Source organism: Pristis pectinata, chromosome 28 (assembly GCF_009764475.1).
Source record: "Pristis pectinata isolate sPriPec2 chromosome 28, sPriPec2.1.pri, whole genome shotgun sequence".
Taxonomy (NCBI): Eukaryota; Metazoa; Chordata; class Chondrichthyes; order Rhinopristiformes; family Pristidae; genus Pristis; species Pristis pectinata.
Window position 1 is genome coordinate 20,560,103 of NC_067432.1, and position 26,274 is coordinate 20,586,376.

The 26,274-nt window shown below is 42.4% G+C and overlaps 1 protein-coding gene across 5 annotated transcripts in view; it reads right to left on the bottom strand.

The window, feature by feature from the left end:
- sema4ba (sema domain, immunoglobulin domain (Ig), transmembrane domain (TM) and short cytoplasmic domain, (semaphorin) 4Ba) overlaps positions 1 to 26,274 on the bottom strand; it is a 340,196-nt gene that overhangs the window by 30,806 nt on the left and 283,116 nt on the right. For all 5 annotated transcript variants that reach the window (XM_052040699.1, XM_052040700.1, XM_052040697.1 and 2 more), the window contains 6 exons: positions 11,203 to 11,363; positions 8,595 to 8,657; positions 8,414 to 8,512; positions 8,211 to 8,322; positions 5,181 to 5,297; positions 3,870 to 4,012 (listed from right to left, as the gene is read on the bottom strand). In XM_052040699.1, the coding sequence (XP_051896659.1) occupies positions 3,870 to 4,012; positions 5,181 to 5,297; positions 8,211 to 8,322; positions 8,414 to 8,512; positions 8,595 to 8,657; positions 11,203 to 11,363 (695 nt within the window). The remainder of the gene's footprint in view (positions 1 to 3,869; positions 4,013 to 5,180; positions 5,298 to 8,210; positions 8,323 to 8,413; positions 8,513 to 8,594; positions 8,658 to 11,202; positions 11,364 to 26,274) is intronic.

Below are 26,274 nucleotides of genomic sequence, written 5' to 3' on the forward strand. Positions count from 1 at the left end.
TGCCTTATGCTTAAGGGTGAATTTTTTAAGTCCACTATTACCTTGTTCGATAATGCCATTGAAAATGACACAGCTTTCTGAGGTATAGAACAGCACTAATGGGAGTGACAGAGTCCAAATGATTGATCCACCAGATAAATTACTTCTCCATGCTTCTTACTGCCTACCAGGCGAGATATTGAGCAGCATAATTAAAGGAGACAGTGCAATTCAGTCACTTTGATAACAATTTTACTGTGACTATTACAAGGTCACAGCAACTGGAAAAGTAAAACTTGAGAGACCAAGGCAATTCGACGAAATCTTCTTCTCCAATTACAGAATAATGGAAAAGCCTGTTGATAACTTCAGGCCCTTCTTTGAAATGTGCAAGTTATCCAAAGGGTTTGGTGGGTGTTAGGGGACCTTGGGAGTGGATGATGACTGAGTCATGGGTGAGATGAGTGAGGTACATGCAGAAGGAGGGAATGGACTGGTGGCCAGTGGTGAAAACCACCAGGTTGGTAAGCTTTCCCAAAGGTTGGGAGATAACTGATGGGGAAGGGATGTCAGCAGACCCCCATGAGTAGAGAGAGGGGACAGGTGATGCAGCAGAGGCAGCACTGTGGAGCTCCATAAAGGATGGTTCAGTACTTAACTGCTGTAGTCTCCACAATCTTCAGAATGGCCTGGATAATGTGGGAGATGTCCTGGTAAGCACCCTACCCTGAAGGCCACAAACAGAGCACACCATTTGAACAACAGCAAGTCTTAACAAGATAGCTGAGGTCTGCTTCTGTATTATTAAAAGGAAACCAACCTTTAGCCAGTGAAACAATCTTCTGCTAGGACAGTTTTCTTTAAGCTTCCCACCATTTGTTCCCACTATCCACTTTAGACACTTAAATATCTAGACCAATTCTGAAGCACTTTAGGTACTTTCAGGTTAATCTACTGCAGGTTCACTTTTCCTTTGAAGAATGCACGGTTCTGTATTAAAACTCTGTTGTTTCTCTTTACTGGGGATCTTTTAACAGACAAGGATCTTTTCACGGAACATTTTCTGTTTTTATTTTGGATTTCCAGCATCTGCAGATTCTTGACTTTCAAGGATTAAAAGATTTACTGAAAGGCCTGGATAAAGTGGATGTGGAGAGGATGTTTCCATTAGCAGGAGAGAACAGGATCCTAAGGCACAGCCTCAGAATAAAGGAATGTCCCTTTAAAACTGAGATGAGGAGGAATTTCTTCGGCCAGAGGGTGGTGAATCTGTGGAATTCATTGCCACAGAGGGCTGTGGAGGCCTAGTCATTGGGTGTATTTAAAGCAAAGGTTTATAGGTTCTTGATTGGTAAGGGGGTTAAGGGTTGTGGGGAGAAGGCGGGAGAATGGGGTTGAAAAAATCAGCCATGATTGAATGGCAGAGCAGACTCATTGGGCCGAATGGCCTAATTCTGTTCCTATGTCTTATGGTCTCATTTTCCCTTTATGAGATCAGAAAGCTAGGTTTGTACACATTTATTTTGAATTATTGAGTTACCTTCAGTAAATGAATCCTACTGCCCACCTGGAGTGGGAACAATGGAAATTAAACTGACAGCTAAAGAGTAATAGTCGCACAATCAAGCCAAGCAACTCAGCAACTCACGAACTTTCTAAAAATTGTTGACCCCTGCCCTTTCCACAGTTTACACGATTAAATGTTCTTGCAGACTTAAAATAAGAGCTACTATTTGTTTGAATAGCCCACTCTGCAATCTGCTGCTGTTTGTAATTAGTCACAGTTTCATCAAAAAGGAAGCCCTTCAGCACATTGCTCCTGTGCCGTTTCTAGCCTCCTATTGGGCAAATCTACTCTGATTCCATCTCCCTAGTCTTTACCAATCTGCTTTATCTTTTCTTTCCTCCAGTTATGGACCTAATTCACTGTAGCAACAACTAAATTATATAGTCCAGTCCCATTCTAACAACTGAGTATTTTTTTGAATGACTTACTCACCTAATTGTTTTTGTAGGAGGGTTACTGTTTTTTTTATTGTTCCTGCAGTGACAATTTCTAAATGATATAATTAGTTCTTCATTAGATTTTTATAATGAGATAACTGATGCTTAGAAAATAAAGCTAAGAAATTGAACAATACAAATCTGATGTCTCAGCTCTTTGAACATTAGCTTTTAGCTGGACCATCATTAGGGATATCCTCACAGAAAAAACTATTGTCAAGTTCCGTTTCTTTCATTCCAAACTCGACAGTCAGGCTTGGGGTGGGTGGCCAAGCAATGTCTCTGTTATAACAGGGAGGGGCTGGTTTGAGCCCTTTTGCAGAACTTTGGTGCTTCAATCACTGACACCACAACACCCCAGCCATTTATGGGAGTTAAACTACACCCGGTTGGATCTTCCTCTCTCGGAGATGTTCTTCAAACTGCTGAGTACTTTCCATCACTTTCACCCTTGATTTCAGACTTCCCATGTCTGCAATATTTTGCTTTTGCTTTCTTTAAAATGTGTTCATTGTACATCTAGTAATCGCAGCCAAGAATTAGTATCAGAAATATACCACAGAACCCATACACCACTCATTGTGTATTTGAGGATATTGCTCTGATTTGTAGCAGTACAGCCATCAATGCTTCAGGAACTGTCTCTAATTAGTGGCTACCTACAGTCAAAACCTTACATCACAGGAACACTACCTTCTAAGGATTAAGATTAGCTTTTACTCTCATCAAATCATCATAAGACAAATCCACTTGTAGTTCTGATCCCCATCAGTTCACCTTCAACAATAATAAGTTCATCACCTTCAGCTGGATTCCATGCCAGGTCTGGGAACACTATCAGGAGTCACTAAGACTCCCTCTTTATTCAGATGCATTAACTTTTGCTTTCCAAAATCCACAGCTCTGACCGAAGATTTGCTGGAGTTGTAGAACAGTCTAAAAGCAGCAGCTTCCCAGATGCATGCAAGCACCATCAAAATCTGATCATTTAATTAAAGAACTTCCAATGCTAATTAACCATATATTCAAAGTTAAATCATTTGGCAAATGTGCATGCTGTTGTAGAGTGTATTTTTTTTCAATTTCTTAGGCCTTGCTTCAAGCAGAATACTTCTGATTATTCAGTACAGGTCTGGGAGGAGTTGATGGCAATATGGAGAGAATCGGTAGTGTAGGCCAGGCATGGTAGTGTAGCAGTTGACGCAACGCTTTACAGCGCCAGCAACCCGGGTTCAAATCCGGCCACTCTCCGTAAGGAGTTCGTATGTTCTCCCCGTGTCTGCGTGGGTTTCCTCCAGTTTCCTCCCACATTCCAAAGACGTACAGGTTAGGAAGTTGTGGGCATACCATGTTGGCGCTGGAAGGGTGGCGACAATTGCGGGCTGCCCCCAGAACACTACGCAAAGATGCATTTCACAGTGTGTTTTGATGTACATGTGACTAGTAAAGATATCTTATCTTATAAAATTGGATTTGTGTAGGAGTAGTGCAAATGGGTGCTTGATAGTCAATGTAGACATAGTGGGCCAAATGGCCTGTTTCCATGCTGTATGACTCGATGTAAAGCACACACTTGACGTGGTGTAAGGCATCTGATAGACGATGATGTGGGAAGCTTGACTTGATCGGGTTGGTTGGACCCCGATTCATCCTATCCCTCTGATTTCAGGATGTGTTACAGACTGCTGACCTGTACCTGTCACATCCTGATGAAAGAAGATCTTTATACAATTGTCACAGGTTAGAAGAAGATCATGTTGTCTTATAGTCTGCAATTCTCAAGGCTTTAATAAGAACAAAAGGTCATTCAGTGTTTCATCACATAAAACACATTTTCTGCCAATCACCAGAAATGGGAAGACACCTCCCCTTCTGACTGAACCTACCTTACAGATTCGGGCTATCCGTGAAACAATTGTATTATCAAAAAAGTCAAATTCTTTGCCAGTTTCACTGAAGAAGAAATAGACTTTTCCATCATCTCTCCCGGGATTCTCCTGGATAAACTCTGAACCCACAAATGCTGGATCTGTAAGTCAGCAGTAAAATTAGTGGCTTTAGAAAACTATTTGCGTTCATGAATTATGTACAAAACTGCAAGTAATGTTAATTTTTAATTAAAATTACAATCATTTCCACAGTTTAATCTTTAACATTTCTTAGCTGAAGCACAAAGTCCATCCACAAAGCTAACTGAGGTGGACTTTTATTTTTAGAGATTTGTTTAAGCATCAAACAGCAGATGCATAGAACTGCATGGATTATTTCACACCCTTGGAGCTCAACAGTCTATAATCTTCTGCACACCAAAAGGATCAGGTCTAAAGTTCCTGTATTAAACCAGAGCTATTATCGATCTCCACACATCTGTGAAAATCTGCTCCAGTTAACACTGAGCTTGGCTTGTGGATCCAGGACATGCAGAAATGTAAAGGTGATTTCTATATTATTAGAGCAATAATATAACCAAGAGGGAAATGCCAGAGTAGTTGCTGTGTCGTCAGGGCCCACTGCCCTTTAATTCCAACTGTTTGTTAGAATTAGGTCTAGTGGATTAAGTGAGTTATTGCATTATCCAACTGAGTGCGTGAATGCAACAATGATATGGAACCACCATTTACGTAATCCTTTCATTATTTTCATGTAAATTTAGCTTTAAATAACTTTATTGTTTATCCAGAGGGAGATAAGTGCATTAGGTGGACCAGCTGAATACAGTGGTTTTATGTATATTATAATAAATTATATATATTATATTATAATATGTTATAATACAGCAAATTTTATGATAATTGAACCTGAGAAAAAAGTTTGAAACTTCCTGGAATTACAAAGGTAAATCTTTAACATTTCTCTGTTGACACATATCCTAGACTTATTTGGTTGGGAGGGTGGAGGGGTTCGGCCGGTAGAGGGGTTCGGAGGGTGGGGAGTGGTGTATCAGAAGGAAAGTTCAGTGATCCTTTCTTCATCTAACTGCTGATGTTTACCTGACCCTGATTTTCCATCCTCTATCTCTCTATCCATCCCTCTGCACTTCCTCTCTCTGCAGAGACAAGATTTACAATGCTGCAAAATCCTAGCGCCCTTGTGTCACATCTTTTCACCTGCGTTGCTCTGAAATGTATCTGTGATTTGGGCAAGCTGTTGACTTCAACATTCATCTCTATAATCCGTATTTGTTGCCTGTAACTTACCCTGAAGCCAATTCAGAGAATTCTCTGTTTTTAAGGGTGGTTTATTTCCCAGACTTCTGGAAATGATTGGTTCATTGCCTTGAAAATTGCTGACAGTTCCTGCATATAATTCCTCCTCTGGAAAGAGTAAAGACAAATGAATAAATGAATATTAAAAATGTTCATTTGTATTCTTCAATATTTCATCAAGAATCTTAACATACTTACGTTACCTCTCAAATGTGCAAAACATAATGATCTATCTACACTGAATCCAATTTGCATTAATCAGATTATCCAGTGTTTTGTGATATCGTATATCGTGAACATTTAGACAAACAACAGTGCTTTCATTGGATAAGGATGGGAATTTTAAGAATTGTTACGAGGGACAATCACCATCACAATCTCCCACGTTCATAATTCTCAGACAGTACTGAGTCATAGAGTTGTACAGCACAGAAATGTGCCCTTCAGTCCCCACGTCCACCTCGACCTATTTGCCCATCTACACTAATCCCACTTACCCGCACTAAGTCCGTACCTGTCTACGTTTTGCCTATTTAAGTGACTGTCTAAATGTCTCTTAAATGTACTAATTGTATCTGACTCCATCATGTCCTCTGACAGGGAATTCCAGAAATCAACCATTCCTTAAGTAAAGAACTTCCCCCCTCAAATCCCCTTTAGAACTCCCTCTTCTCACCTTTAAACCTATGCCCTCTTGTTTTCGATACCCTTACCATGGGATAAAGATTATCTAACCTATCTATGCCTCTTATAGTAAAAACAGAAAATGCTGTAAATATATGGCAGGTCAGACTGCATCTGTGAGGAGAGAAACAGAGTTAAATTTGAAGTTGATAGACCTCTATCAGGTCACCCCTCAGCCTTCTTCATTCTAGGGCAACCAAACCCAGCCTATCTAATGTCTCCCCATTAAGTCCTCCAATCCAGGCAACATCCTGATGAACCTCCTCTGCACTCTCTCCAGTGCAACCACATCCTTCCTTTAGCATGGCAACCAGAACTGCACACAATGCTTCTAGTGCAGTCTGACCAGTGTCTTGCAAAGTTGCAACATAACATCCCAGTTCTTATATTCTATGCCTCGACTTATGAAGGCCTTCTTCACACCCTATCTACCTGTGTTGCCACTTTCAGGGAAGTATGGATTTGAACCCCAAGGTCCCTCTGTTTAACAACATTCTGGTGTACTACCATTTGCTGTACAGTATATGTCTTACCCCGATTTAATTTCTCAAAATGCATCACTTTGTACTTGTTGGTATTAAATTCCATCTACCAATGCTCTGCTCAGCTTTCCCTCTGATCTACATCCTGCTGTAGCCTTAACATTCCTCACTATCCACAACACCACCAATTTTCATGTGATCCACAAATTTAGTAATCTAATTTCCTACACTTACATCCAAGTTATTAATATATATCACATACAACAAGGATCCCAGCAACGGTCCCCGCAGTACACCGCTGGTCACAGACTTCCAATCTGAAAAGCAATCTTCCAGCACGATCCTCTGCCTCCTAACATCAAGCCAAAGTTGGATCTAATTACCAGCTTGCTTTGGGTCCCGCATGACTTAACCTTCTGGACCAGCCTACCATGCAGGACCTTGTCAAATGCCTTAGTAAAGTCCATGTAGACAACATCCAATACTCTGGCTTCATCAGCCTTCCTAGTTACCTCCTCAAAAACCTCAATCAAACCAGTGAGGCAGGATTTCCCCCGTACAAAGCCACACTGACTATTCCTGATCAGCCCCTGACTTTCCAAATGCACATAAATCCTGACCCTTCGGATTTTCTCCAATAATTTCCCTATGACTGATGAAAAGTTCACTGCCCTTCTTAAATAAAGGAACAACATTAACTACCCTCTAGTCTTCTGGCACTTCACCTGTGGCCAACAAGCATGCAAAAATCTCCATCAGGACCCCAGCTATCACCTTCCCTGCTTCCTTTAATATAGTGGGATGGACCTCATCTGACCCTGGGGATTTATCAACCCTTATTTGTCCCATAACATCCAATGCCTCCGCCTTCTTAATAATGACCTTGTCCAGATTATTCCCTGATCTCACTGTCTTCCATGTACTTTTCCTTGGTGAATACAGATGAGAAGTATTCATTGGGGACTTTGCCCACATTGCTGAACTCTACACATAAATTACCCCTTTGGTTCCTAAGGGGACCCACTCTTTCTCTGGCTACCCTATTGCTCCTGATATGCTTATAGAATGTCTTGAGATTCTCCTTAATCCTACTTGCCAATGATATTCCAATGGTCCCTTTTTGCCCTCTTAATTTCTTGTTTAAGTTCTCTCCTACACATTCTATATTTCTCATGAGACACCCTTGCCCATATTTGCCATATGTTTCCTTCTTTTCCTGATCAAATCTTCGATGGAGGTACCATGGACACCTCCTGAATTCATTCACATAACTCTTGAAAAAATAATGTGACATATCTATCCCTGGTTCAGTACATGATTGTGCTGTGCACTATAGATTGGAGGAATTCATAGGATGTGGAGTTTCACCACTTAGGCCTGAATGGTTAGATAATACTGATAGATACCACCCAACCCTTGTTTCCTTTCACTCAAGTTAGTTATTGTTCTCAATCCTGAAAAGCGCAATTGACCCAGCCAAGTGAAGAGAATTCCAGATATCTGTGTGAGAAAGTGTGTGGCTCATGTTTTTACCACGGTGACCCTTGCTCTGGATTATCCCAATCAAACAAAATAATTTGACCATATTGACTATGTTGAATTACTTTAAAATATCTCAATTTGATTCTCCCGCCCCCCAAATGTTCCTACTTGAGTGAAAGAAAGTCCAACAGAAAGCCCTGTGAGTGGACAGGCCTGAATAAAGTTGCAGAATTTGGATAGCAGAATGATGACTAATCTCTACTGGGGATAAAATGCGTTCTCTGGCCCCCAAACCCGATATAGGTTACAGGCAGATATAGCAAATTATAATGAGGTATGGCGCAACAACTACTTAAAACCTACTTCTACTCACCAACCATAATTGCAGTCGACTTATAGGTCGGATCAAACGGACATTGGCCTTTTCCATCCTCAGTTAGAAGATTACCATTGGGACCTTTTGCAAGAGAGAAGTCTGCAATTTGCTATGAGGAAAAGATAATGCATTATCCTTTCTGCATTTACATGGCAATATTTTGTCTCTCAATATCTGAAGGTAACAGTGTTTACACTTACAACGTAGGCACAAGTCGGACTGAAAGCATAAGTCCCACAAACATATACGTGAGTGCTATTCAGCTGCAGGAGGATCTTGATGTAATTGAAGCAGTCGGTCTGCAAATGGACAAATATCAAATTTATCGCTAATGGGCTTGGACATTTCTGAACAGTTTACTTTCACAGCAAGAGTGCTTACTGATAGGCTCTTCCCCTTAAAGTGACATTCCTTCCTCTTCTGCTGTGGGGCTTCCCAAATCACCTGCAGAGGGAATGAGAATATGGTTAGCCATCTCACAGCAACATGTCAGGTGGGATTACACACACAATAGGGAAATTTACAGTGCAATTAATGAGCCTCAGACTCTTCACCTTCTCCAGCTTTCCTCTGGTTAGACTGCAGTCAAGGACAGGGAATCGTGGTGTCTCGTTCCAGCCGCGTAAGACCATAAGACATAGGAGCAGGATTAGGCCATTCGGCCCATCGAATCTGCTCCGCCACTCAATCATGGCTGATTCTTTTTCAACCCCATTCTCCTGCTTTCCCCCTGTAATCCTTAATCCCTTTACCATTCAAGAAACTGTCAATATCTGCTTTAAATACACTCAATGACTTGGCTTTCCACAGCAACGAATTCCACAGATTCACTGCCCTCTGGCTGAAGAAATTCCTCCTCATTTCAGTTTTAAAGGGAAGTCCCTTTATTTTAAGGCTGTTCCCTCAGATCCTAGATTCTCCTACTAATGGAAATATCCTCTCCATATCCATTCAGATGTTGAAGATGTCAGGCCCCTGAGGACGTAGGCCTGATCTGCTGAGAAAACAGCCCAGCCCAATATCCATTTAGACAAGCTCCATGTGTCACTTGGACCCAAAGGCTTCAGGGGCCCTGTTAAATACTGGGAATGTCTGAACAAATGGGCTGCCTCTACCAGGCCTTGACTCACTTGCTTCACACCCCTCACTGCATCTCCCTTGAGCAACCAAGTGAGGCTTCATAACTTAGTCACCAACTGAGTGTAAATGTGCCAAGAAAATGACACACCATCACTGCTGAAACCAGCCCTCTGTTGAGATTCAAACCTGTAATCAGACGTACTTCCATCAATGGGAGGACTGTGTGAATGTGGGGGTTTGATTGTGCATTGAACAGAAGGAAATAATTACCGCATCAGAATGATCTCCCTTTACATTGGCTGCTGTCATTAATCATTGGGATGCCCATAATCATACAATTTCCCCCCTTAGTTTATCGGATACTGCGAAAATTAGTACCCATAATCTAGCCAATCTAAAATAATTTCATTCAATGTTCCACTGCAGTTTGTTTAATAATGTATTCCTAAATTACTGTAAACCTCCTTTGTATCGTCACCTACAATTAACAGATTAATTAAAAGAGGACAGCATCCTGTCCGATTAACGAAAATAATGGTACATGAAATACCTGCTGTGCAAAGCATCTCTCATTCCATCATAAAAACATTCAGGAATTGAATCTACTAAAGAACCAGAGAATTTGGGCTGGGTGCCCCAATGATATTTTAGTCCATTCTGTACTGTATTTCAGTGACACAATGGAACTATCATAAGAAGCAAATTACTTCTGCCTTTTTCTTAAGAGTAACAGAATTTGGTAAATGGCTCATTATCCGCAAACTGCTTTCATCAAAAAAAAGGTACAGTGTGACAAAGCTCTCTACATAGTAAAACTCCAATAATCCACCATTCCATTGTTTGGAAATCCTGATGCTTTGGCATCTGGCTCACCGGATGCTGTTACCTGTGGCCCCTTTAAACCCACCAAGTTCACTGGGAAGTTTATTGTACTACTGTGTAATATTTATTTCCGTTAGCATGGGAGAGTTGGGCCAAAGGGCCTGTTTTCTGTGCTGTGTAGCTCTGTGGCTCTATTATACTACTGTATAAAAACTAAAAAAGTAAATTAAAAGTGCATTAGGTGGGTTGGAAGGAAGGGGAGGGGATGTCTGGATGTCTGGATGTCAATAGTCGAGAATCTGCCAGTCCAGCATCACTGAAGTCCCGAGGGGGCTGGATTAGTGGAATTTTACTGTACGTTGCGTGTTCTTCATAAATTTTTTTATTGGAAACCAGGATGCAGTCAGTTGAAGAGATGAACTTGGCAGGGGTAGAAACAATGTGGGTAAAATTCAGATACTGAATGAAATCAACCATGGGATTTATTCAAATTTCTAGCAAAACGGTTCTGTGAAATTTAGATAATAATTCAGGATTGTTAACCAGTCACCCTTCACTGAGTAACTTTACCCAGGCATCCAGCTAACCTCAAAAGCAATTGGATCTGCTCTGTCAGGTCTGGGCTGAGACATTCAAGAACACCCTTCAAATTGGGACACAACAAGGATTAGAATTCACATCCTTTGGGATTCTGGGCTCTTGTTGATTCTGCAATCATATAACAGTGACAGAAGCAGTTATCCTGTCAGTCATCCCCCCTGCTGGAGGCCATCTAATGACGGGGGAAGGTGGAGGGTAATTTGATGAAGTGATATGCCTGAATAATATTCCCGTGACCCTGTGCCCTGCGTCTGGAGGTACAGGTCTGACAGCTGACAGAAGACTCCAATTGAAATGAATTTTGACAGTGCAAATCCAGCTCCCAGTGGGTTTGAGTCTGCAGTCTAAGGACCCCTTTGCTTCACAAAATGGCTCCAATTCTCCAAAAAAGTACTAAAATAAGCAAAGGAAAAAGCTCTAATGAAGATAATTATTCATTGTTTGCCATAATAACAGTCTTTCATATTTCAGACAAATGTGAATGTACCTCATTTTTGAATTTGTTGGGAGCAATATCCGAAACATCCAAGGAGAAAATAGCATCCCTTGCACCAATGTAGAGAGCTTGTCCCTCAGCGCCCAGCAGCAGCTTCGTATAGTTGTGCACTCCATCCCTGTAGAAGAGTTTGACAACTCTCTCTGTGTCATCTGAAAAAGAATAAATGCATGGGTTAGAGGAAGCGAAAGACCCCTTCCAGTGAAGGATGGCAGGCAGCTGGGAGCAGCTTCTGATGGCAAACTCTGCTTAAATTGGCGAGATGGATTAAATCAGTGGAGGGGTCCTTCATGGTTTAAACAACCAAAGTTCGACACGACCTCCGTAAAGCTATCAGAAATGTCAAGAGACAATACCAGTCCAAAATTGAGTCCCAGACCAGCATCGCCGACCACAGCACATCCCTTCCCGATGAGCTTAACACATTCTATGCACATTCTGAACAGAAGGTGATTGGTAGGTCACCACCCACCCTGACCTCCAATGCACCTGAACCCACCTCCAATGCACCTGAATCCATAGTCACCATTGAGGATGTAAGATCAGTCTTCTGGAGAGTGAACCCGCAGCAAGCATCTAGCCCGAATGGTGTTCCTGGCCGTTTCCACAGATACTGTGCAGGTCAGCTGGCGGGGGTATTTGCAGACATTTTTAACCTCTCCCTGCTTCAATATGAGGTTCCCACCCGCTTTAAGAAAACCACTATCATCCCGGTACCTAAGAAAAACAAGGTATTGTGCCTTAATGACTACCACCTGGTGGCTCTGACATCCACCATCATGAAGTGCTTTGAGAGGCTGGTCATGGCACACATTAATTCCAGCCTCCCAAAAAACCTCAACCCACTGCAATTCGCCTACTGCCGAAACAGGTCTACGGCGGATGCCAGCTCCCTGGTCCTACACTCATCTCTGAAGCACCTGGACAGTAAAGACACCTATGTTAGACTATTGTTTATTGACTACAGCTCTGCCTTCAATACTATAACTCCAAGCAAACTCATCACCAAAGTCTGAGACCTGGGACTCAATACCTCCTTTTGCAACTGGATCCTTGACTTCCTGACCAACAAACCTCAATCAGGAAGGATAGGCAGCAACACCTCTGGCACAATTATTCTCAACACTGGTGCCCCACAAGGCTGTGCCCTCAGCCCCCTACTCTACTCCCTATACACTCATGATGTGGCCAGATTCTGCTCTAACTCCATCTACAAGTTTGAAGATGATACCACCATAGTGGGTCGTATCTTAAATAATGATGAGTCAGAGTACAGGAAGGAGACAGAGAGCCTAGTGACATGGTGTCATGACAACAACCTTTCCCTCAATGTCAGCAACACAAAAGAGGTGGTCATTGACTTTGGGAAGGAGGGCGGTGCACATGCTCCCGTCTACATCAACGGTACTGAGGTCGAGAGGGTTGAGAGCTTCAAGTTCCTTGGAGTGAACATCACCAATAGCCTGTCCTCGTCCAACCACGTAGATGCCACAGTCAAGAAAGCTCACCAGCACCTCTAAAGAAATTTGGCATGTCCCCTTTGACACTCATTGATGCACCACAGAAGGCGTTCTATCTGGATGCAGGCTCAAGGACAGTTTCTATCCCGCTGTTATAAGACTATTGAACAGTTCCCTAGTACAATAAGATGGACTCTTGACCTCACAATCTATCTCGTTATGACCTTGCACGCTATTGTTTTCCTGTACTGCACTTTCTCTGTAGCTGTGACACTTTACTCTGCATTCTGTTTTGTTTTACATCGTACTACCTCAATGCACTGTGTAATGAATTGATCTGTATGAACAGTATGCAAGACAAGTTCTTCACTGTACCTTGCTACAAGTGACAATAATAAACCAATTTCAATTCAAATTCCAAAGTTCAATTGGTTGCGCTAAGTTTTATTCTTCTAGCTCAAAGGATATAAGAAAATTCCCAGTTACTGAACAATTTGAAATTACTTGTGGAGTCATAGTCAGAAAGCATGGAATCAGGCCTTTCAGCCCACTGGGTAGCCACTAGCTTTGAGTACCCATTTTCACTTATCCTACATTAATCCCCTTTTATTCTCCAAACAGCCCCCTCCAGATTCTATCACTCACCTACACACTAGGTGCAACTTACCATTGCCAATTGATCTACAAACCCACATCTTTGGAATGTGTGAGAAAACCAGAGCACCCGGAGGAACATGGTCCCTGGGAGAACATGCAAACTACACAAAGACAACCCCTTTATCTCTCTGAAAAATAATGTATTAGACTACTAAATCTGCCCATTCATACAAATTCCTGGATTTTTTTTACATGTATAATTAACGTAAATTTTAGATGATGTACTCATCCTAATCCTCTTCATTTCTTTACCCCTCTGTACTCCTATAAGACTGTTCTATAAGACATAAATTTGCTAACTTTTCCTAAGTTCTCACCATGTTTTTCATTATCATCTTATTTATTAATGAGGGTGTCGGGATTGAACCTCTTTTGCTGGATCTATAATTCTAATTACCACCACTGCCAATATCAAACTGGTTGACTTGATGAACGTGCGCAACAGAACAACTAGCCCACAGATTATATGCTGGAAACACATGATCCTTCTTCTATTGTGCCTACATCAGGTGACTTGCAACAAAACAGATTTATATAGTGTCCTTGATGTAGTGACCTGTCTCGAGACGTATCACAATCTCATTAATAAATAAAGTGACAATGAAACACATAGTGAGAACTCTGGAAAGGTTAGCAAAGTTCTGTCAAAGAGGTGAGTTCTGAGCACAGCCTTACAGGAGTATAAAGGGGTAAAGAAATGAGGAGGATTAGGATAAGTACCACATCTGAAATTTATATTATTTATACACGTGAAATAAAATCCAGGAATTTGTATAAAAGGGCAGACTTAATAGTCTAATACATTCCTTTTCAGAGAGATAAAGGAATGGTATCAGAAAGAAAGATATGCATCAATACGGGACCCACATGCCAAAACACTTCACAACTAATCTATATTTTCACAGGCTTCATCACTGTAAATGAGTGATCTGTTGGCCTGTTTATGCTGGTTTTGGTTGAGGGAATAATGTTGGCTCAGTTGTTGGGAAGCTAACTACTTTTTTGAACAGTGTCATTGGACCTACATTACCTTGGTTGCTGGGGTTTTAATTTAACAGATCATTTACAAGACAGCTCCCACCAACAATGCAGATGTTGCATTCAGACTAGGCAATGTGCCTCAGTTTGTGGTGGGCTTGAATCTCCAGTAGTTCGACTCACAATGTCATGATATTTAACAAGGTGAGAGGTGTGCTGAGTGGTTAAATTTCTAATGCCGTGATTTCAGATGGGGGGGGGCTAAATTACGTCTGTGTACTCTGGTTCAATTATCAGCTGCCTTCTAATTTCATTGAACCTGAGGACTGAACTGCCCTTGGCTCCTTACGTGCAATGATACAGGAAATTGAGCAGTTACTTTTTAAAGCCATTCTGATTGAAGGCATGTGATTGTGACATATCTGCACGACACAAAAGCAATATTGAGTGAAACATTTAGATATTAAAGACCCTTCTTTCATAACATTGTAAAAAGGTGCCCGTCACAAGGGATTGAGGACTTAAATATTTATGAACCGCCACATTCTCTGTTCCAAATATTGTCACCTGTTGCTCTACTTGCGTCTAATTATACTTTAATGACTGCCAAAATGGTACATCCAGTCTAGAGTTCTTAAACATAACAAGTAAACAGTTATCCTTGGGTATGTACATGTCACTGACTATGGATGCCATGGCCTCAATGTTCTGCCCAATGAACCACTAATTGATGATTCCATCACTGTTTGAGTGGTCAGGGAAAAATTTAAGGTGTTTCAGAATTTTAGTCATTTTTCATTGGGATCTGACCAAAATGAAATCTCTGCCCCACAGGAAAAGTTTAAACTTTTTCACTCTAAAAGCAATTACAAATGCCTCTTTCTCAATCCAGTTTTTTTTTACTCTTTGTCAATGCACATGGTGCAAACAACTTTGTTTTTTTTCTTGATGTCATGTTAACACATTGACCTTGGTGTGTACCTGTATTTGCCAACGTACACTCAGGCTTAACTGCTGCTATGTTCAATGATATGGACAGTGCCTCAAACTACCACAGTGGTCACCAACACTGTCAGCTCACAGGTATGTCTACTGGCTTAACACAAAGTCCATTTATTTTCTTCATGAGAGCTCCAGTCTTTACATCCTTGTGCCCAATTTGTACTATGTGTGTATGTTTTTATTCCAATGGCATTTGTTGCCAAGAATATAGTGAATCTCTAAGAGACGAGATGTGTTGCTAAAACAGGTGGATTTTCTTTATTCCACCCTCTCCAACTGTACTGCATGTATGTCATACCTATATCACACATTTACATACACTATAAGCACTTTATGGAACCAGAGAAATTTATAGCACAGAAGGAGACCATTTGGCTCACTGTATTCATGCCAATCAAAAGAAGATCATTTACATTAATCCCACATCCAAACTCCTCGTCCACAAGCAGTCATCAGGCACTTTTTAAAGGTGGGGAGGGTTTCTGCCTCCCACCCTTTAAGAAGTGAGTTTCAGACCATATAATTTGTTAGGTGAAAATAACATTTCTCATCTCCCCTATAATCCTTCTATTAACTCATTCTGCTGAGAAAATGTCCTTCCTGTTCCCTTCTCTAAATCTCTCACAATTTTATACATCTCATTTAAGTCTCCCCTCAGTCTCCTTTGTTCCAAGAAAGATATCACAACTAATACAGTATCTCCTCTTAATTAGAATTCTCCAGCCCAGCAATGTCTTTGTGTATGTTTTCCACACTCTTTCTCATGCAACCACATTTTGCCTGTAGTGTGATGAGAACAATTGTACACAGTAGTCTAGTTGTATGGTTCTAGCATGGCGTCCATGTTCCTGCTTCCTTACCAATAATAGTCAGTAAACCATATGCCTTATCTACCAGTACTTTTATGTTTGAGATGCCTCAAGCCACCGTTAGTCCACAGCAACAATGAGCACAGTTTCCCTCTTCCCTTGAGTTTAGCTCAGTCAGGACAAAATTAGGATGGTTTGAGGATAGAAATGACAAAGCAATTACAATACATTAATCTTAATATAACAGGAAGCACACTTTGACTGGGAATGTGTGTGTGTGTTTCCCACCTGCCATATTGGAGCTTAACAGGTCAGTTAGCCAGTGTTCAAAAGACACTAATTACTGGCTATTAAAAGACATATTAACACCCGTGCACTTACTAATGAGCAAAATACATAACCCAGGCCTGTGATCTCTAGCTAACTAAATTTACAGGCTGTCAGCCTGTAATCGTAACACTGCACAAAATAACTTAACACAAAGACTATAACCTGCAAGGGAAGCAGCTGGGTTCACGCTATAGTGAAATATAAACAGAAAATGCTGGAAATCCTCAGCAGGTCAGGCCACATCTGTGGGAAGAGAAACACAGTTAACGCTTCAGGTCAAAGACCCTTTGCCGGAACTGAGAAGGAGACGAAAGAAGTTTGTTACGTTGCAGGGAGGGTGGGGGAGGGGGAATATCTCTGATAAGGTAAAGTCGGGGTGACCATGGGGATAAGCTGTAAACAAGGTTATCTGGTCAACAAGTGAATGGGAGCAGTTAGAGAGTGAGAACATAGTCGAAGGAACATAGACTAAAGAATGTAGCAGTTGCAAAATGCAGAGCAGGAAGATATGCCCGGCAGGTCAGACTGAGAATGTCCTCCATCCCAGAGGAAGATAAAAGAAGGAAACATTTTCCAGCATTTCTGTTTTTAGTTTAGATTTCCAGCATCTGCAGTTTTTTTTTCTCCTGCTATAGTGACGTGGAGTGGTCTGCTGAGATGTTGAGTGATCCATTAGCATCTCTCTGAGAGCAACAGGAGATCTAGCTTCAACCTAAGTGCATACCACTTGTGGTTTTGTGGTCCTGAACTACTGCTGTGGTTACAGATCAGAATCTCAAATTGGCTTTCTTTTAAGCTGCTCTTTGGCATCAGCCAACCGAGTAAATGTTTAGTTTTGTAAGTGCAAAACCCGCACTGGGAGAGCGAGTGTGTCCACGTCACCAAGAACCAGCTACCAACCTCAGGAGAGGTTACACTGTACAATCTCTGTCTTCTTTCACCTGGTTGGAAGCTCATCAACCTCAAACGTTAACTCTGTTTTCCCCCTCAGTGGATGCTGCCTGACTTGCTGCAAAGTTCCGGCGTTTCCTATTATTGAGTTTTCCAGCATCTGCTATCGAACATAGAACAGTACAGCACTGGAACAGGCCCTTCGGCCCACCGTGTCTGCACCAGATTATATTTTGAGATAAAATGGTTTGCGTCTACTAAACCTAAGTGCCCCCAATCAAATCACAAGTACTCAGAATTTTAGCACTCAGGAGCAGTGTTTAATTATATATGTGCCTGTGCGCATTGGTGAATTGGTTTACTATTGTCACATGTACCGAGGTACAGTGAAAAGCTTTGTTTTGCATGCCATCCATACGGATCATTTCATTACAACAATGCATTGATGCAGTACAAGGGAAAACAATAACAGAATGCAGAATAAAGTGTTACAGTTACAAAGAAAGTATGATATTCCTGTTGGAGTCATTTGTGATTCCCACTTTTCCCAGGAAATGACATTGAGTCATAGAACATAGAACAGTACAGTCGAGGAAAAGGCCCTTCAGTCCATGATGTCTGCGCCAAACATGATGCAGAATTAAACTAAATCTCTTCTGCCTGTACATGATCCACATCCCTCCATTCCCTGCATATTCATGTGTCTAACAGCCACTACCTTAAATGCTACTATTGTATCTGCTTCTACCACTAGCCCTGGCAGCCTATTCCAGGTACCTACTTTGTGTAAAAAACTTGCTCCTCACATTTTGTTTAAACTTTCCCTCTCTCTCTTTAAATGTATGTCCTGTAGAACTTGACATTTCTACCCTGTGAAAAAGATTCTGTGCCTATCTATGTCTCTCATAATTTTATAAACCTGCCAGGTATCTCCTCAGCTTCTGACGCTCCAGACAAAACGACCCACATTTTTCCAACCTCTCCTTATAGCTCATACCCTTTAATCCAGGCAGCATCTTGGTGAACCTCCGCAGCGTCCTTTCCAAAGCCTCCACATCCGTCCTGTAATGGGGCAGCCAAAATTGCACACAATACACCAAGTGCAGCCTTACCAAAATTTTACACAGCTGCAACATGACTACCCTACTTTTATACTCAATGCCTCAACGATGAAGGCAAGCAAACCATATGCTTCTTGTAATTAATTGGTGCTGCTGAACTGCTTGTTGATCCATTACAGGGGACAATAACATCGGTGACCACACCCTGTGTGGTTGAGGGTCAGGGTTGGGGCGGTAGGGGAGGTAGCTGTAGAGGGGCTCCTCAGAGTCAGGAGTTCTCACCTTCCAAGGTCTCACTGGCACTATGGTGATAAGCTTGGGACCAGGTGTGTTCCCAAGGCACCAGGTAGTTTTGGGGCTCACCTGGAAAATAGTGAATGTTCCACTGGAACATTTCAAAGTAGCCCTCTTTGTAAAACAACCATTAAGAACATTGGCACAGCCATTCGGCCCCTTGACCCTGTTCTGTGACACACTGTGATCATGGTCGACATACCTTGGCTCCATATCCCATTATACTCTTGGCTAGCATGAGATATACTGCTATATTTCTTCAAGGGGTAGGTGACACCCTTCTAACCAGGCTGAGCTAACCCTCCCATACTTATAAGCATGTTTGTAGTGTTGACCACCCTAGAGGGATCAACAATGCCATTGCTGCAGACGATATAAAGTCCTCCCATAATGATAATAGGGTCATTGGGAGAAATCCACTGCAAGTCTGAGCTTTTAAAAGCAGCCCCATGGATTCTTTGGTGTTGTTCTCATACATCGCTGGTAATTCTATAAACAAATATGGGTTACCTGAACAAGTACACACATTGATACTGTCCATGTGTTGAAGCTGTGACTTCATACAGTGAAGGCCAGGAATGCATAATGCTCTGACCTTTACACAGTTACATTTTATGTTACCAGCTAACATAGCAGCAATACTCAGTGATATTAAGCAGAATGTTTCAGTGAAACATTTCAAAATTAGGCACTTCCTTCCCGAATGTTCCTCCATACTTGAATGATGCAGCAACCCTTTTACAGAAAGTTTCTGCTTTCTGTATAACAAAAGGAAGGCACCTGCTGACAACACCTGGAATGAATTCCAAGAAACAAAAGCAAGATTTTTCAAATGCTTAACTTATACTCCAGGGAAGAAGCCTAGCTCAAAGACAGAGAGAAATGCAGTGATTATATCAGCCGTGCTTTCCTCGGAAGAGCCAGAGAAACTCTTACACTTATAATCTCATGAAGGAGAACACTGAACCTTGCAATCCCTTTAGTCCTATTGCACCCCCCCCCCTTATTTCCCTGTGACTTATTCTCTCCCACATATGCCCTGCCTTTCGTTCTTTTTGCCAATAAGCAGTCATTTAAAGTAGCCAATTATCTGAGGTATTTCCTAAAACAAATTTTTATAATTCATTTTCTAGGATAAATAAACTTTCGAATATGACTGCAGTCCAATATCTTCCAAGTAGTGTGTGGCGAGGGTGATATTGTTGCACACGGACTGCATTGAGTTAAAAACAATCAATATAGTTTTCCAACATCAGGATGTTCGAAGGGGTCCCTTCAGGCTGTGGCATTACAGAATGGTAGCTACTACTGACATGTAGGAGCCACAGCTGTTGATTTGCACCAGGCAAGTGATAACTCTTAACCATGATCCCACCGCTGTTCTACAAAGTCGAGCCTTGAGATCTTTTTCATCCACCTGTGAGCGCAGATGAACCCTGGGTTCATCATTATATCTGGAAGAATGCACTTAAAGGGAACTTTTCTGAGCAAGTCCCAGGGCAGTCCTGGAAACCGCACAAAGGTGGGTTCCCTTTAGGTTAGGGATGTAACAGACTCCATACTAGTAATCCTCAGCAGGAGCATCAGGCTACCATCTGCATTCAAACCTTTGGTGTGGAGCCCGTTACATCCCTAACTTAAAGGGGACCTACCTTTACGAGGTTTCCAGCACTGCCTTCAGATGGGCTAAGGAAAGTTCTCCTTAAGTCACACTGAAGCAGGCCACCAAGCAATGAAGCCTGTTTTTGGGTTTGGTCCATGCATGGACAATTGAGAATCTTGGAAGTGGTGTTCAGGTGTGTGTGCGGCACACTATTGTTGCCTCCGTGTCTGCACAAGACCATTCTGCATTAACTCAGACCAATTACTCCGGTGTGAGATTGTGGTTACCTAGTGTCCAGTTGAGGTAAATGTGTATTATTCCCCAATGGATACTGATAAACCAGCTGGGATTTTACACTAATCCAAGAGCTATTCAGTCACTGTGCCTAAAAGAGGTCAGGTAGTTCTGGATTGAAAACTTAAATCACAAATTAATTTCCCACAGTGATAGTATGAACTCACATTCTGTGGATAATCACCGTACAACTGAATCCACAGTGTGATAGAGAAGAGGAATATGCAAGAAGAACAGACTAGAGTTATCAGTTCTATGTAATAAACAGATGGGTATACACTGCTGTCCTTGGGAAGTATAAACTTCTCATGACTGCTCCGAGCAACCCAGGAGACAAACAACCAGCAGCTTAACAAAAATGTGCTGCAGTTCTTCAAGCGCTCCTGGTCTGTGTGTGTGTGTGTGTGTGTGTGTGTGTGTGTGTGTGTGTGTGTGTGTGTGTGTGTGTGTGTGTGTGTGTGTGTTTGTGTGCGTCCGTGTGTGTGTGTGTGTGTGTGTGTGTGTGTTTGTGTGCGTGCGTGCGTGTGTGTGTGTGTGTCCATGGTTCTGAGGTTCTCAAGTGTGCATGGGGCATGTGAGTGGTGTGCATGTGAGTGCGAGGGAGTGTGAGAGAGTGTGTGTGTGTGTATGTGTGTGTGTGTGTGTGTGTGTGTGGTTCTGAGGATGTCATGTGTGTGTCAGTGGTGTGTGTGCGTGCGTGTGTGTGCATGTATGTGCCCCATTGTGATATACTGAAACCTCCAGGAGGAAGTAAACCAAAGTCAGCAACACAAAGCTGCACACAAAGTACTGGTCTGTCAGCACTTCAGGGTAGGACTCTGAAACATTTCACTTTCAAGTTCATCCACAAGTGCCCACTTCCTTCTCTACATCAAGGAGACCTGCAGGCCAGCACTGTGCTCTGGAATCCCTCATGTGGAAACCACTCAGCTGTACTCCATTCTATGTTTGTGGGAAAACCTTTCAATTATGAGAGCTGTCCTCAAGCCAATACTTCCAACTCTTCCCATCCCATTACACTGTCTGGATTAACCCTTCAGATGCCTGGTACATATTGGCAGCTCCTGCACATGTAATATGTAATGGTGAATACATTTCTTCCCATCAGACCTGTTCTAGTAAACAATGCAGGCTTCGCACATAGGTCAGATAGATTTTGCAATTGTTTCTGGCGTACTTTACGAGGATGATTCCCGAAATGAAATGAGCGTTTGTCGGCTCTTGGACTGTACTCACTGGAGTACAGAAGAATGAGAGGGGACCTCATAGAAACATTTAAAATGTTGAAAGGACTGGACAGAGTAGATGTGGCCAAGCTGTTTCCCTTGGTGGGTGAGTCCAGGACCAGAGGGCACAATCTTAGAATTAGAGGGTACCGGTTTAAAACAGAGATGAGGAGAAATTTCTTTAGCCAGAGGGTAGTGAATTTATGGAATTCCTTGCCACATACAGCAGTGGAGGCCAGATCATTGGAGGCGTTTAAGGAGGAGATAGATAGATATCTAATTAGTCAAGGTATCAAGGGATATGGGGATAAGGCCAGAAATTGGGGTTAGAATAGTTTTTTTTTGCTCATGGAGCAGACTCTCACCGCCCCCCCCCCCCCCCCATTTCTCATCTTTTTTTTCCCCTTTTCTTTGGAGCAGACTGGATGGGCCAAACGGCCTACTACTGCTCCCTTGTCTTGTGATCTTGTGACTGTAAGCTGTTCATCACACAGTTTCATCACTGCTACATCTAATCTGTTTTATCTGTATCTTTACTCCACAACTAGTAATCATTTGTTCAGCAACTGAACCTTGAATCTCTTTGAAAAGAAAGCTAGCTTCACAGAGACAGAATCTTTAATTGCTTTGCGTTGAACGAAATGGTCTCAAGTTTGAATCAGATAAGAGCTGGGACAAGGGAGAGTTCTTTGTTCTTTTCAGTAATTGCGATGGTTATCATGGTACACTCCTTAGCTTGCCCATCTTAATTATTACCCAATCTCACTTCAGCCCAAACATGTTCAGTGTACAGGGAATGTTCTTTTAAGTGAGTCATAGCTGACAAATGACAGTGGTGTGTGAGTGATTCGGGCAGGGTTCAGATAGGCTGAGTCACTGCTTACTCCAATCTGAGGCACTGGGACAGCTTGACATCCAGCAGACACAGTGGTGAATCTTCAACATCTGTACCTGCACTCTGCAATGCAGAAGCAGGACAAATACCAGACGTCAGCTGCTGGTGCACCTGACCTCCTGCTCCACTGCTGGACTCATCACTGAGTTTGGTGAAGGTCCCAGATTGGACTGAGCCCAGGGCCTGGATGCACTTCCCATCCTGTCCTCAAATTCCAAATGGCCAACAAGCCTGTTCATATCAACAGGGTTGTTGTCCTTCATGTGGACTCAAAGGGCGACACAGCACAGAAACAATCACTGGCAATCAGCCCACTGACAATCTGCTGGAGGAACTCAGCAGGTTGAGCAGCATCTGTTGGTGGGGGGGGGGGGGGGGGGCAGGTGGTGGAAGAGATTGTCAATGTTTCAGGTTGAAACCTTGGATCAGGACTGGTGCTGGGTTTTGACCTGACATGTCAACAATTCCTTTCCATACACAGATGCTGCTCGACCCGCTGAGTTCCTCCAGCAGATTGTTTGTTGCTCCAGATTCCAACATCTGCAGTCTCTTATGTCTCCTTCAGCCCACCTCGACCATCGACCACCCAGTTTTACACTAATCCTACACTAAACCATTTATTCTCCCCACTGTTGAGTGGACAGTCAGAGACTTCTTCCCAGGCGACAATGGCTAACACAAAGGGGCATACTTTTAAGGTGATTGGAGAAAGATATAAGGGGGATGTCAGATGTAAGTTTTTTTACACAGAGAGTTGGTGGGTGTGTGGAACGCACTGCTGGCAGAGGTTGTGGGCGCAGATACATTAGGGACATTTAAGAGACTCTTAGACACATGAAGGTTAGAGAAATGGAGGGCTATGTGGGAGGGAAGGATTAGATAGATCTTAGAGCAGGATAAGATGTCGGTACAACACTGTGGGCCAAAGGGCCTGTACTGTGCTGTAGTATTCTATGTTCTATTCCCATCAACTCCTTTCCAGATTCTCTCTCTCACATACACAACTTACAGTGGCAAATTAAACTACCAACCCACACATTTTTGGGATGTGGAAGGAAACTGGAGCACCTGGAGAAAACCAGTGTGGTCACAGGGAGAATGTACAAACTCCACACAGACAGCAGCAAAGGTCAGGGTTGAACCCGGCTGGCTGGAGCTGTGAGGCATCACTGTGTCACCCTCCAATGTTTGGAACCAGACTAAAACATCTATATCTTCAAAGATCACTGGCATCCTCTCCTCACAAAGCAGAAAGAAAACCACCTGTGGCCCATGCTTTCCTTTGTTTAAGTGAATGCTAAAGGAATGGCAAGCCTAAGGAAGTTTGGCATGTCCCCAGTGACCAATTTTTACAGATACACCACAGAAAACATCCTATCCAGATGCATCACAGCTTGGGCAACTGCTCTGCCCAAGACTGCAAGAAATTGCAGAATTATGAATGTAGCCCAGTCCAGCACACGAACCAACCTCCCCGCCATTGACTCTGTCTGCACTTCCTGCTTCTTTGGAAAGCAGCCAATATAATCATGGACCCCTCCCACCATGGTCATTCTCCCCTCTCCCATCAGGCAGAAGATACAAAAACTTGAAAGCACCACACCACCAGACTCAAGGACAGCTTCTATCCCACTGTTATTAAATTTTCATACGCTAAAGATGAATTTTTGATCTCCCAATCGATCTTGTCGTAGCCCTTGTACTTTATTTGTCCACCTGCACTGCACTTTCTCTGTAGCTGCAACACTATGTTCTGCAATCTGTTTTCTTTTTACGATCTCAATGTACTTATGCATGGCATGATCTGCCTGGATGGCACACAAACAAAAGCTTTTCCCTGTACCTCAGTACACATGACAATAAAAAAAACAATATGAATTAGTGAAATGGCTGCAAATGATGGACAGGTTTGGGAACTGGGTGGATTTATTCACAGCTTGTTGAGATTGCAATCAAAATACCTCATTTCTTGGCAAATCTGTTCCATATTCAAAAAGATTCAGGCCTGAAGTTGAAGGCTGGATAGTAAAGTTCAAACCACAGGCATGCATGTGCATTTATGTGCTCTTCAGTGGTTAGTGTAACAAGGAGACTCACTTATATATAATAAAAATTCAGGACTCAGTTGAGGTTGTGTTAAGCTTTCTCAGCCAGGGACAGCAAAATATGCAGCCAGCTCCTGCTTATTCCATTTAAGATACCTGCCTGGGTGCACACATTGCATCCAATGACACTGCTGGAAGTCTGTGTTGGAGAGAGTGTAGAAAGACACAGCACAGAGGGTGACAAATCAGTTCATTTTGTTTGTGCCAGATCGTTGAAAGAGCTTTCAAATTAGTCCCAATCCCCTGTTCTTTGCCAGTAACCGTGCCCTTTACAGTATTTATTCCAATTCCATTTTGAAAGTTACTGTTGAATCTGTTTCCAGCACCCTTTCAGGTCATGTATTCCAGATTGTAACAGCTAAAATAAGGCTCATTTGCAATTTCCCTTTTGTTGAACCACCTGACAGCGTTATGGCACTGGCTCATGTTTGGGGAAATGTGCCAAAGTATTGCACATGGATTTCAATATAAGTTAGGAGAAAAACAAAGAAAGCTTGGAAGTAACCAAATCCAACCCACCCAAGCAACTTACAGGTAAGCAAAGATGGGAGACCAGGCATTTACCATAAGGTACAATGTTGATTTTCTGGTTATCTTAATCTGGTAAGATTGTTCATGAGGAAACTTGGCTGAGTTACAGAAAAATCATTGAAAGTTTAACAAAACGTAAATGAAGTAGGGAGATCAAGATATTTAATTTGTAATTTTGAACAATAAGATTGAATGTTAAGTCTGTGCACTATGCAGCTCTGTCTGCCAACAGCAATCCTGTCAAAATAATCAGCAATATTAAGACCAGTAATTATTATTGATCTAACTTTTCACAGGTTGAATCTGTTAATATGCTTTGACTAATTGGGAAAGCAAGGAGAGGTGTAGGCTATTTGCCCGCTCTTCCGCTCCTCGTGAGATCTTGCTAACTGAAAACTGGCTGCTGTGTTTCCTTCATGAGAACAATGCCTACACTTTAAAATTGGACAATTAATGCAGGATGGGTTATCTTGGGGTGGCGGGCCGGGGAAGGAATCACACCGAGTATGCATTTCCACCTGTTGTTGCAATGGGCTTCTATTAGATGCGGAACTACAGGCGAAGTAAAGTATCACCCACCTCCTTGTGCTGCAATCACTACACAGGAACTGAATTATGGAAAGGGATAAAAACGCCAGATATTTTCCATGCATCTAACTTTCCCCTCACAGGCCTTCCTCTATAGGAAGCAAACCTAGGCACTCTACAGGGTAGCATGGTTCCAGTGTTCCAGATTCAATCCTGACCTCCAGTGTTGTCTGTGTGGAGTTTGCACGTTCCCCCTGTGGCTGAGTTGGCTTCCTCTAGGTGCTCCGGGTACTTCTCGCATCCCAAAGATGTGCAGTTCAATATGTTAATGGCCCAATGCAGATTGCCTGTAGTGCAGGCTGGTGGTAGAATATGGGGAGAATTGGTTGGAGGGAAAAT